At 65.5% G+C, this 12,139-nt stretch overlaps 2 protein-coding genes across 24 annotated transcripts in view; both read right to left on the bottom strand.

Moving 5' to 3' along the window:
• The window catches only part of MACF1 (microtubule actin crosslinking factor 1), a 143,686-nt gene extending 140,449 nt beyond the window's left edge, over positions 1–3,237 (bottom strand). For all 23 annotated transcript variants that reach the window (XM_075774248.1, XM_075774254.1, XM_075774251.1 and 20 more), the window contains exon 1: positions 3,003–3,237. In XM_075774248.1, the coding sequence (XP_075630363.1) occupies positions 3,003–3,222 (220 nt within the window). In that variant the 5' untranslated portion in view covers positions 3,223–3,237. The remainder of the gene's footprint in view (positions 1–3,002) is intronic.
• A 7,179-nt stretch (positions 3,238–10,416) lies between these two features.
• NDUFS5 (NADH:ubiquinone oxidoreductase subunit S5) lies at positions 10,417–11,775 on the bottom strand. Its single transcript, XM_075773926.1, has 2 exons — positions 11,418–11,775; positions 10,417–10,716 (listed from the first exon to the last, which is right to left on the bottom strand). Exons 1-2 carry the CDS (start codon positions 11,631–11,633, stop codon positions 10,612–10,614), a joined length of 321 nt encoding a protein of 106 aa, XP_075630041.1. The 5' UTR covers positions 11,634–11,775; the 3' UTR covers positions 10,417–10,611.
• Between the last annotated feature and the right edge of the window lie 364 nt (positions 11,776–12,139).

The raw sequence follows: 12,139 nt of genomic DNA, 5'->3' as shown, positions 1-12,139 counted from the left end.
CGCTGGCCAGCTGGCACTTCTTCTTCTTCACCCCTCCTTGGGCAGCGGCTCGAGATCTGCCCCGGCTCCACGAGCGGGTTTGCTGCTCCCGAGGCAGCGGAGAATACGGAGGTTCGTTCCCACGTCCCCGAGGATGAGGCACATCTCCCTCCCGCTCAGCAAAACCTCTGCCAGCGCCTGGGGTGACGCTCCCGAATGACAAAGGACTCCCAGGAGCCTTTTCAAACCGGGGAAGCGCAGCCCTTGGAAAGCCCCCGTGATGTGCCGTCGTCGTTCCCCCCCCCCATCACCCCTGCTCGCTGCCTCTTGCCCATCACCCCTCGCACCCTTGCCCCCCCCGGCCCCTCGCACCCCAGCACCACCCCAGCACCCCACCAGCAGACCGTGACCCCTGGCAGGATCAAGTGCAAACAGGTTTAGGATGAAAGAGCCTTTTCTTCCAAAAGCAGCTCCCCCCCCAGCCACCACCCTCACCCCCTGCCAAGCGGCCGGAGCCAGACAGAGCGACGCGGGGCCAAGGGCCGGACTCTGACCCCCCACGTCCCTCTTCTCCTCTGCCTCCCCCGTGCCACCGCCTCGCAGGGAGATGCCAGCGAAGCAGGGAACGGCTCCAGAGGCTGCCTGGGGACCCGGCCCAGCGCTGGGGGTACCGAGGGTGCGGGCACAGCCAGCCTGGGGAGGGGAGCAGCGTGTCCCAGCCCCCCGCGCCGCAGCGCCGGCACCTCCTGGCACGTCCCCTGTCCCCTTCGCTGGGCACAGCCGCATCCTCCTCCCCTTGGCTCTGATGGCCAGCAGGGATGCAGAGCCTGTCAGACCCTGGGGGCAGCGAGGAGGAAGAGCAGCCCAGACCCGCACGTCTCCCCAAAACCACTGAGGTGCTCACGCTCCTGCGCCGCCTCTGCAAGGTCCATGGCCGGGCGCGGGACAGGGCTGGCTCGCCGGTGCCCCTTCCTGGGGGTCCCAGGGACCTGAGTCCCGCCCCCCTCCCCAGGCACACCGAGAGGTGCCAGCACCCCCCGGCACATCCCGCCAGCCGCCGTCCCCAGTCCCCGGCACGGCCCGGTCCCCAAGCTCCGCGGCAGGGACAGGCACCAGGGCGGCCGGCACGCTGCAGACGGTCCCACTGAATAATGCAAGGATCTGAATCAATATTTCAGCTCATTTTCAAACCTGGTGACACAAAACTGTCTCCGAACTCTTTCTTCCCAGCTCAGCACTGTCTAACTGCACCTCGTGAGTTATTTTTAATGGGGAATCTGCATGAGACCAGATTTTGTGACACCCCCCTGCCTTTAATCACGGGCTGGATCCAGCCAGCATGACGACAAGCGCTCGGCATCCCGGGCAGGGGGGAGAACCGCAGCTGGGGAAATGGCTGTGTCTCAGCAGGGTCCGGCCCCGGGGCGTGGGAGGGTGCTCAGCACCCAGCAGGATGGGGCTTTCGGGGCAGAGCTGGTCCATGAGCAGTGATGGGTTTGGGAGCTGCGGGTGCTCGGTGCTGGCCCGGTGGGGCCCCGGCAGCCCGGCCACCTCCCAGCCTCGGTGCTGGCGTTTGGGGCAGGGCCGGCCGCACCCTGCGCATTTGCTTCCCCCAGCCCCAGACAGCGCGTTTTCAAGAACCATCATTTGAAACAACTGGTTCTTCCTGCCCGGAGATGCCTGCGAGCCGGGACGGCACAACCCGCCCAAGTGGCACCGCGGCACAGCCAGAGCCGCATGCACCGCCGGTGCCCGTGCAGGCAGGCAGGGAGGGCAGGCAGGGAGGGCAGGCAGGGAGGGCAGGCAGCCAGCATCCCACTACTGCTGCTGCCCGGTGGGATCTGCCCATGTGCCGGGTGCTGCAGACACACAGGGGCTGGGGTCCATCTGCTCCCCAGTGCTCCCAGTCTGAATCCCCGCAGGGTGCGGAGCCCAGCACTGGGGCAATTTGCCCATCGGCTGGGGGCTGGCAGGGGCTGGCAGGGGCAGGCAGGGGCAGGCAGGGCAGAGCAGGCACCTCAGGAGCTTGCCGCCCTCGTGCACGCCTCCACCGGCGAGATGAAAGCCGGGCCCCGGGGTTCCCTTGGGGCAGCAGCTGGGAACAGCCCGGCCAGGGCTCGGCAGGGCCCCTCGGCACGGCCCCGAATCCCGTTTGCTCTGGCAGCAGCAGATCAAAGGCCCCGGGGATGCGGGGAGAAGGGCCCAGACCTGGACAGCCGCAGATCAAAGCCTGATGGCCGTTTGTCCCGGCGTGAAGAAGCAAATCCCAGCTCCGGTGCCTGGGGCCACCACCGTGAGCAAAGCTCCTCCATCCTCCCTCCCGGCAGCCCCGAGTGGGGTCCCCGTCAGTCCCATCAGCCGGCGCTTGGAGAAGGAGCCATCAGCCACGGTGGGTCCATCCCTGCCTTTGTTTCTCCCTCCCGTTCCCGTCCCTTCCCCCAGGGTGTGACAGCAGCCGGCGGGCACCGTGGTGCCGGTGCAGGCGAAGGGACGCACGGGGCAGCGTCCCCTCCATGACGCAGCAGCGCAGGGACCCTGGGGCGTCCCAATGACCACAGCAATGGGGCTGCCACCGCGGTGAAGGAGCAGTCCCAGCTCCATCAGCCAGGCAGGAATCACAAACCTCCCAGAGCAAATTCCTCCCCGGAGTCTGGCCAAGGGCATTGTTCCACCAAGGAGCCACTCAGCCCTTAATTAGGCATTTTAATGTCACCCAAGCCAAGCACTGGAGGTGCCCAGTCATCCCTTAACCCCAGTGTGCTGAGGGTATGAACAACCCGCCGCGAGCTCTGCCCATACAGGACAAAGCCATCGTGGAGCTGAACCTCCGCCCTGGCCCTTGGCCACCAAGGGCCACATCCATCCTTCCCTCCCCTCCCCATCCCTCCCATCCCCAGGCTCCCTGGGGAGCAGTGGGGGACAGGGATGTCCCCAAGACCACCTCGGCCACCACGGGGGTAGCCCAGGGAGCCCCATCTCCCTGTCCTTGGGGGGACCCACCGCACAACAGGGAGCTGCCTTACCTGCAACCCTGACGACAGCCCTCTCGGCCGGGTCCAGCACTGAGTCCTGGCTCTTCCGTTTCCTCTGCTCGTGGAGGGGTAAATTCCAGGGCAAGGTGTCCCCAGGGGGGCAGGGGGAGAGGCTGCCCGAGCGCTCGCTGCGGTAGGAGCGCTCGCTCCGGCATGACCGCTCACTCCGGCACGACCGCTCGCTGAGGGTCTCCTCGTCGGAGGACGACATGGCCCACGGTGCGGGCAGGAGGGCGGGCAGGACGTCCCCACGGGCAGCAGCCTGCAGAAGGAGCAAACAGCGCGTGACGCCAGGCCACCGGCCGCGGCTCCCTCCCCACCACGGGTGCTCGGGGTGACGGAGAAGGGACCGTCCTGTCACGGACGGCTCTGGCCTCGCACCGGTGGCCAAGCACCCTGTTGGGCAGGTGACCCAGCCCTCCCAGAGCTCCCAAACGCTGCCTCTTGCTGCTCTGATGGCTGGGGCTCCTGGGCACGGGGACAGTGGCACAGCCACCCCTCTGCCAGCAAAGCTCATGCTGGCATCCCCGGCACTGGCTCATTCCCACAACGCAAAGACCGACCTTTTGGGTTCGATTTCTTTGTGCTCAGTACAAGAAGCAGCCATCAGATCGGCGCTGCCCTTTGTACTTGCAGTTTTTTCCCTCTCAGAGCTTTAAAAATCTTATTAATCATAATAGGGGAAAATGGTAGGGCTTTCTGCAGCACACAGGGAGCGAGCTGTGCCGCGTACACACGCTGGGCAAATAAGCACCTTGCATGAGACATATTTAAAATAATTCTCATTGTGTCCTCTAGCTCGACCAGGAAAAATGCACATGAAATGACTGAGACTCCTACAACCGATGTGCCGCGGCAGAGGAGCCGCCTCCATCGTGCGGAGCCTTTCCTTATTATCATCATTTAATCAGCAAAACAGGAACAAAGAGACCCAAAAAAACATTGAAAGAAAGGGAAAAAGGATTCCATGAGTCATTCACCCCCCCCATTGAAAAGCTGCGAAAAATGAATCGTGGCCCAAAACCTCATCTCCCCTGGCAGCCCCGACGCCTGCACTGAGGGGCTCAGCCCTCGCCTTGGTTTTGGGGGACTCGCGGGTGCGCGGCTGGGGGGGGGCTGCGGGTCCGGGGGGGGCTCGGTGCCCAGGGAGAGGCAGGGCCGGGGGCCGCGGGGGCTGGAGCCCGGGTCTGCGGGGTGGGCGGGGGGCGCAGCAGGTGCGGGAGGCAGCGGGGTGCGGGCACGGCTCTGCGGGGGCACACGGGGCTGGCCTGGCTCCCCCCGGGACCTGCCCTCCCCCCCCCGCCCGCATCCTCCGGTGCCCGCAGCCCAGCCCAGCCCGGGCGGCTGCTGCCCCCCTTTCCCTCCCCATCCCCATCCCCATCCCCATCCGCCGCTTTCCCCGCTCATCCCCGCTCCATCCCGACCTCCTGCCCTTCCCGCTCCATCCCCGCTCCATCCGCCGCCCTTCCCCGGTCCCTCCCCGCTGCGCACCCCCCTGCCCGCAGCCCCGGCCCCGCTCACCCCCCCGGCGGCTGGGCGCGGGCAGGACGCGGCGCTCCCGGTGCCGCCGCCGCTCCCGGCCCGGTCGTGCGCTCCCGGTACGGCCGCTCCCGGCCCGGCCCCGCCGTGCGCTCCCGCCGCCGCGGCGCCTCCCCCGGCCCGGCCCGGCCCTGCCCACCGGGGCGGCACGGAGCGGCGGGGGGGTCCCGACCGCCTCCCGCCCCGCGCAGCTACGGGACCGGCCCCGGCGCCCGCCCCTGCGCCCAACCCGGCACCCTCCGCCCCGGGCACCCCCGGCCCGGCCCCGGGCACCCACCCCCCCCATCACGGGCTCTCCCCGACCCACCCTGCGCCCCACAACCTGCCCCGCGCTCCCCAGGGCACCCCGATGCCTGCTGCCTCCCCGGGCTGCCCCTACCCCACCCTGTACCCCCATTGCACAGGAGTCCCCCCAACCACCCAGCAGCTCCCCGCAGCCCCCAGGCACCCCCTTCCACCCCCCAGCAGGCCCCCCTGCCCCGTCCTCTGGATGTCCCCAGGCCCAGGGTAATTACAGTACCCATCGACTGGGGCCAGCAGCCCTGACGGGACCATGGCGGGGGGGACATGAGCAGGGACAGGCATGGAAAGGGCTGGAGGGCTGCGCTGCGAAAGCCGGGTGCTGCCCAGGGCCTCACCTGCGGGGCAGCGAGACATCCCAGCCCCAGCCGAGTCAGCGCCGGCAGCAGCCGTGGCGCAGGCAGGGTCACCAGCAGCAGCCCGAAGGGGTGGCTGAGCTGCAGGACGGCCCCAGCCGCCTGGCAGGAGTGAAGCAGGATAAACCGCTCCGGCTGACGGCAGATCCAGCTGCCTCGCACCGACGGCGGGACCCAGCAAGCAGCAGCACTGCGCCACGGCCCCGGGCCAGCATGGCTGCTCCCGCTGCGTTGCACGTGGCCGGGCCAAGCCCGTCGCCCCAGTTCTCCCGGGGTCTTGGCGCAGTTGGCGGCCCCGCGGGCATCTCTCCCCCAGCAGTTTTCAGATCTCATCCCAACGCGTCCCTCTGCTTCCCGGCGGCTGTTTCCCTGAGTACCTCCGGCGAGGGGGTGGGACGCAGTGGAGGACACGGCGCAGGGTGTGGTGACACTCTGCTCTTGGACACTTGGGATGTGGCTGTGAAAGAGCACGTGTCGCCCTGCAGCCCTGCCTGGTTGGATCCAGGACAGGGAGAGCAGCGCAGGAGGAAGCACTCGGCCAAAACCCCGAGTTTGCACCGGTGGGATGTATCGAGCGCACAGATGCGGCAGCCAAGGCCTCGCAGGCACAAGCACCGGCTGGTAATGAGGGCACGAGCTCCCCAGGACCCGGGAGCCCCGATAACGCTGTGGCTGGGCCGGACTGGTGCTGGGGCACTGCAGGCAGAACAAAGGGCGTCCTGGAAAATGGTGCCCTCATGGGCCGGCACCAGCCCTGCCGCCCTGGTGCTGCTTTCTCCTCACTCCCCCCATGCAGGTCTTGCACCTCTTGAGCGGGTGGTCGGGTCCATACTGGGCACTGATGGATAAATGCAGCTGCTGTGCTCAAGTGGGGGCTGTAGGTCCCGGCACTGCGAGGGACCCCAAAATCCGTGAGAGCTGGGGAGCAGGGAGGGCTCGTCCCACCGGAGCCAGCGGCCTCAGACGCGTTGGGAGGAGGAAAGCGCCCGAAGAGCCAGACGCTGCTCGTGCCGTTCCCAAAGCTCCCGGACAGGTCGGGCAGCTCAGCCGTCTCTCTGTGAGCGCGGAGGCCCCCAGCTGACGGCCCCGCCAGCCCGGCCCCGGCTCCCCCGGCACCCGGCACACACCAGGGCAACGGGCGAGATGTGCCCCCCCCCCCATGGCCGGGCACCGCTCACCCTCAGGGCATGAAACACACGGGACGGGAGCCGCGCGCCCTGGCTGCAGGGTGACGTGTCCCTTCGTCACCCCGTGCTCGGTGCCACCGGCCGGGCTCTGGCCTCCTCCTCACGGCGCCCTCAGAGCAAACCTGGCCGACCCAAGCTGAAGCAAGGGCGGCTGGGAGATGGTGCCTGTTCCAGCCTGTGCGGATTTCACACCCGGAACGTGTTTCCAGAAATCCCTCGCAGCGCCCGGCGGTGCCAGATTATTCCTGCCGCAGATCTGGGTTAAGATCGTGCGCTGTTTTGCCTACGTGGGGATGGGAATCGTTATTTCAGGAGGAAGGCGGGGGCCCTCCCTAAATCATTTCATCTCCCCATCCCTGCGCTGTACAGCAGGACCATGGGGGGACCCCCCTCCCTGCTGGGGCCTTGGGGACCCCCCACCTGAGGATGCGGAGACCTTGGGGTCCCGCTTGGTGTCTGCAGGGGTGCAGGGACATGTCTCCTGGGGCCGCAGGTACAAATCAGCCAGGACAGTCCCCCGTCCCTCATTAAAACCTTCGCCCAAGCCCGCAGATGAAACCTGCCTTTTCCCTTGACTTTTGATAAATTATTCATCTCCCGAGAGTTGTTTGTTCCTCCTCTCAGAGGAGCTGCGGACGCTGCCGGAGGCTCCCGGCACATCCGGGGCTGCGGGAGCTGCAGGAGGTGGGGGCTCCCCCGCTCCCCGCTCCCGGGCAGCTGAGGGTTATAGGAAATTGGGAACGGGGGAGCTGGGGGGGAGGGAAAGCGGCAGGGAAAGCAGCCGGTGAGCGACACGAACGCTGCCCTCGCCGGTTCCTGCCTGGCTGAGGCCGTGCTGGCGGCAGAAGCGGCTCCCCGGGCCCTCGGTGCCTCCCACCCCGCCGGGACGCGGCTTCGCCCCGTGCCAGAAAGCCAACAGAAAAGCAAACTGTGAATCAGAAATTTGGATCTACTACGTGATCCGCAGTGAACTACATTCAGAAGCTGAGGATGCTCCAAATCCCTTTTGCCTGGGGGAACTCGATCGGGATGATCGGATGCATTTTCGATCGCTGCCACTCAGCCAGAGCCTCGGCCGTGGTCATCTCCTGCCAGAGCTGGGAGGTGGGGTTTTTTTCTTATCTCTCCATAAATTTGATCATTTTCATCAGATCTTTGGTTATTTTCCTTATTGGCTGAAATTTCTAATAGAGCTTTTAACTACAACAAATAGATCCGCTCCTCCCAGTCCCCGCTCTTCACCGCTTGCCCTCGGCTGTGTTAACATCCTTCACCAGAACAATTAGATTTTGGATGGATCTAAAGAGCCCCTCGGGAGCCGGAGCGCTTCGATACATTTCAGTGTTTCCTCCCACATCTGGACAGCTCGATGAGTCATTTTTGACACCAGCAAGTTGCCGGGTTTTTTGCTGAGCCCTTCTCCCCGCCCCCCCCCCAAAAAGGAAACAGGAGGGTAATTAATCGCCACGCATAACGAGCAGTTATGCGGTTGCAATCGGGGGTGGGGGGTGCAGGTGTGGGGGCTCCTGGAGATTTGATGTCCCGGTCGGCCCTGCGCCCCAAATTTCACATTTGATGTCCCGGCTGGCCTCGCTCCCCAAATTTCTGTCCTTGGTGGGAAGCCAGGGGCTGATCCCAGGGGAAGCGCGGTCCGGCTCGGTGAGGAGATGGCTCGGGGCACGCCAGCCCACCGGGTGCAGGCGCTTCCCCCCGCGCCAGCCCAGCCCTGCTCGGCCCTTTCTGGATGTCAGTCCCTGTGTCCCCCACCCGCGCAGCCCCTCCCCACAGCCCCCACGGCCGGCTCTCCGCTGCAGATAAAGGCTCTGCGGCCAGCGCGCAGTTCCATTTCTATGCCCGGCTGCGGTTTTCCCTCTTGGTTCATCGTTTATTAGTTCTGACGGCTGGTGGCTCTGGCAGCCACCCCACAGAGCCCGCAGCCCTCGTGCCGGGAGCCTCTCGGGGCATTTTCACCTGAAACCGTTCACATTCCTGCCCATTTCTTCACACTGATCTCACCTCTTTCTGGTGTTTCCTCCGCTGCTGCGTGGGGAGCTCCCCCTCCCTGCTTTTACAGCCAAAACACTGTAATCCACCCGAGCATCGGCAGCGTGACCTAAGTTTTCCTCTGCTGAAACTAATCACCACCAAACACTTTTCATATTTGAAAGTGCCAAACAAAATCCCTGAGGATTATCAGCCCGTTACACACGGGGAGAGCAGCTCCCCGTCTCTGGCAGCCTGGGGCCTCATCAGATCTGGATTTCGGGGTTCTGCAACGCCACCGTCCCCCAGTGCCTGCCCCTGCCAGGGAGAAAAGCCGGGATGGCTACAGCCATGAGTTAGCCCGGGCAGAGGGAACCCATCCAGGCCTGGGGGAAGGGAAACAGCTCCCAGCAGCGCTTGGAAAGGCCGGTTTGGAGGGAGCAGCAGAAATCCCAAAGAGGCCAAACCCCGCTGGGATGGCACCTGCGAGACCACAGCCCGCATAGAACTGGGGTGAAAACCAGGGAAGCATTTCTTCCAGCGCACTTTGTTCAACCACGTGTAAATAACAAAACCCTCCCGGCTCAGGTCCCTGCCCTGGGCACCGCGGGACGGCACAGGGGCAGGGCAGAGAGCCCCAAAAACACAGCGCCCAGCTGTGGCCCGCCACATCCCAGGGTGCAGCTCCGGGGTGCCCAGAACAAGGGCTCTGCGAGCCTCTTCCCGCGCCCAGGAGGGATCCGGGTGCCCACCGAGGGGTCCGGCCCCCGGGAGCTCTGTGGGCACAGGAGGGGTCCCAGCCAGGAGTTTGGGTTTTTGCTGCTGTCACAGTTCACGTTAGGCGATACTTTAACTTCAAGCTCTCAAAATCTAAAGACACCCCTCATCAAACCAGCTGGTCTCCCACACCCGGTTAACCATTCACAAGGTGTCTGGAGAAAGAGGAGAGCTGCCTTTGGCCCGAGAGAGAGGACGTCTCTTCTCAGCTGGAGACAAACGCGGAGAGGTGCGTCTGACGTACTGCTGATCCACGGACAATGGCGTCGGCAGGGCGGGAGTCGGAGACCTGTGTCTGCCAGGAGCGACAGCCCGGCGAGGGGCACCGGCCCTCTCTGCCTGCCGGCGGTTACACTGCGCTCGGGTCAGTGTTTATCATCCCGCTGTGGGGATTTGCGAGGATCAGAAAACCGATGGGCTTCACCTGCATCAAAGATTAAACATTAAAGCCACAATCACCAGGATTAAAAACATGGATTAAAGCTCAGATCTGTCCCCTCTCTACTTCCAGGTACTCACCTGCTTTAATGCTGTTACAAAACCATGCTGGATTTGGAGGGAACAGGGGGAAGTATTCCCCTGGGGAAGGCAGGAACACCAGCTGCGCAGGCGGGTCCTGCTGCCAGGGCATGGCGTGGAGGGATGAACCACCCCGGCCGTGCCAGGGCTGCCCGCCAGCCACCGTCAGCAGGGCCCAGCGCTGCTGCGGCGCTCGATGGATCCCGCTGACACGCGGGATTTCGAAGCAAAGCCCCCAGCGAGGAGATCTGCCGCCGACACGCTGAAAGGGCAGGAGAGAAACTGAACCCATCTGCTACCCCCCTGAATCGGGTGGAAGGGAGCTGTTTTAACAAGGTTTTCACCTCGTACACCACTACCGCCAGCTGGAGAGCGACTGGGAGCAGCCCAGCACACACCAGTCCGATGCACTGGCTGTAAATTAAGATGAAGTTTTGCAGGACAAACTTGGATAGTTGAGTTTTTTTATTCTTTCAGGTTACTCCTCCCATTTCCAGCAGCGATTGCCACCTGGGAGGCCTGCCCGCACGTCAGCGGGAGGGACGGGCTGCAAGCACAAAGGGAGAACTCTGCGGCACCGGCTCCCTCTGGCTCCAGGAGCATTTGACCTCCTCAAGGGCACGTCCCCAGCACCACTGCGGTGCTTTAGGGTGTCTCAACAGCTCCCCTGGCAGCGCTGCTACAGAGGCAGAGCCTCAAGCCATGCTTTACTCAGGAAAAAGAAAGACAAGACCAAGCCAAACACTGTTCTGAAGGAGACATTTACTAGCCCAAGCGATGCCCGACGCTGGTGCCATTCCCCTTCAGCAGAGGCCGGGCTCTCACGCAGACCCCACCCCACAGGTACAGCGTAACCCGGTTGTGCCGCAGATTTTCTTCCCAGAGGAGTTCCACGTCAACGACTCCACAGGTGACCGAGGGTCACGTTCCCCCCACAAATCAAGGCCGCGACTCCTCTTTGCCCTTGTGGTAGTCAGGTGGCGTGTACTTCCCTTCCTTGATCATCTTGTCCCTCTGCTCGAGGATGGTTCTCAGCCGCACAGCCTGGCAAAGGGCACACGAGAGGGTGGGGGCAGTCAGGAAGCGCTTACGTGGTCTCCAGTGCAGGTCCCGGCAGCCCCCCAGAAGCTGCACGCACGTGGCACCCGCACTAACCCTCGCACACCCAACGCGCAGGTTTGCGCCTTCTGCCAGAGACTTTTGGGCTCTCAGGCTGTTGCGACACATTTTACTACTACTGGTAACCGGGGTTCCAGCCCACGGCTGCCCAGGCAGTGCTTTCTCCCATCGCTGCTGCAGCTGAGGACTGACCGTAGCTGCCGCTGGTGAGGAGGAGGGCCCTGCAGGCAGGGAGGAAGGCTCTGCGGATGCCAGAGCCCTGCTGCTATCACAGCCCATGCCACCCCTTGGGGAAGGGGCTGCTGCAGGGCCAGGCCCACCACTCGCGCTGGGTAAGGAACGCTGCCTGCCCGCTGCCAGCCGAGAGGTGATGCCCGGTGGCTCCAGGCAGCGCCAAGGCAGGGTGCCCAGTGACCAGGAACACCCCTGGCAGCGCTGCCCACCCCGATCCCCCTCCCCAGCCTGGGGCCCCAGACCTCAAGACTCTCATCACTCTCTCCCCAGCTCGGCCCTGGCGCCCCAGCGACCCGTCCCTCCCCCAGCTCGGCCCGGGCCCTCCAGAGCCCCCTGCTCCCCCCGGCCCGGCCCGGCCCCCCCCTGCCCGCACCCCGCCCGGCCGCACTCACCAGCTTGGTGCGGTGCATGCACTCCATGAAGTCCTCGTACTCGGGCTGGCACTCGCGGCGGGCCCGGGTCTGGCCCAGGCCGTGCCCGCACTCCACCCACTCCCGCTCGAAGGCGTGACAGGCCCCGGCCTTGCCGTAGGGCTGCGGCATGCTCTGCCGCAGCAACCACCGGTCCACATCGATGCCTAGCTGTCGCTGCAGCTCCCAGAACGGCATGGCTCCGCGCCTGTCGCGACACGGACGCTGTCACGGTACCGACACCCGCAGGGCCGGCCCCTCCCGCCGCGCCTCACGGACCCGCAACCGCCACCGTCCTTCACGGGCCTTTCGCGACACTGCCCGCCGCCAAGCGCAACCGCACCCCGCGACACCCGCGTCGCGCTTTACGGCTGGGCGGCTCCGGCGGAGCCAACGAGACGAGCGGCACGAGCGACCTTCCCCGCTGCAGCGCGCCCTAGCGGGGCGGAGGGAACACCGCCCGCCGCGCCCCAGCGCCCCCTGCCGGCCGCTGCGAGACCCTCGGGCCCCCCCGTGCTCCCAGCGCCCCGCCCAGCACCGCGCGCTGCCAGCGCCCCCCAGAGCCCCCAGTGTCCCCCAGAGCCCCCACACCAGTGCCCCCCAGAGCCCCCAGTGTCCCCCAGTGCCCCCCAGAGCCCCACTGCTCCGAGTGCCCCCACCCCAGAGCCCCCAGTGTCCCCCAGAGCCCCCAGTGCCCCACTGCT

Source organism: Balearica regulorum, chromosome 22 (genome assembly GCF_011004875.1).
Source record: "Balearica regulorum gibbericeps isolate bBalReg1 chromosome 22, bBalReg1.pri, whole genome shotgun sequence".
NCBI classification, from domain to species: Eukaryota; Metazoa; Chordata; class Aves; order Gruiformes; family Gruidae; genus Balearica; species Balearica regulorum.
The sequence above is the reverse complement of the archived record's forward strand: the minus strand, read 5'-3'. Positions and strand labels throughout refer to the sequence as shown.

Bases quoted from the DNA above. Each gene is read 5' to 3' on its own strand.
- NDUFS5 (XM_075773926.1), bottom strand. From the start codon at position 11,633: ATGCCGTTCTGGGAGCTGCAGCGACAGCTAGGCATCGATGTGGACCGG. The intron at 10,717-11,417 runs GTGAGTGCGGCC...GCCCTTTGCCAG, and splicing joins GCATGCACCGCACCAAGCTG to GCTGTGCGGCTGAGAACCAT.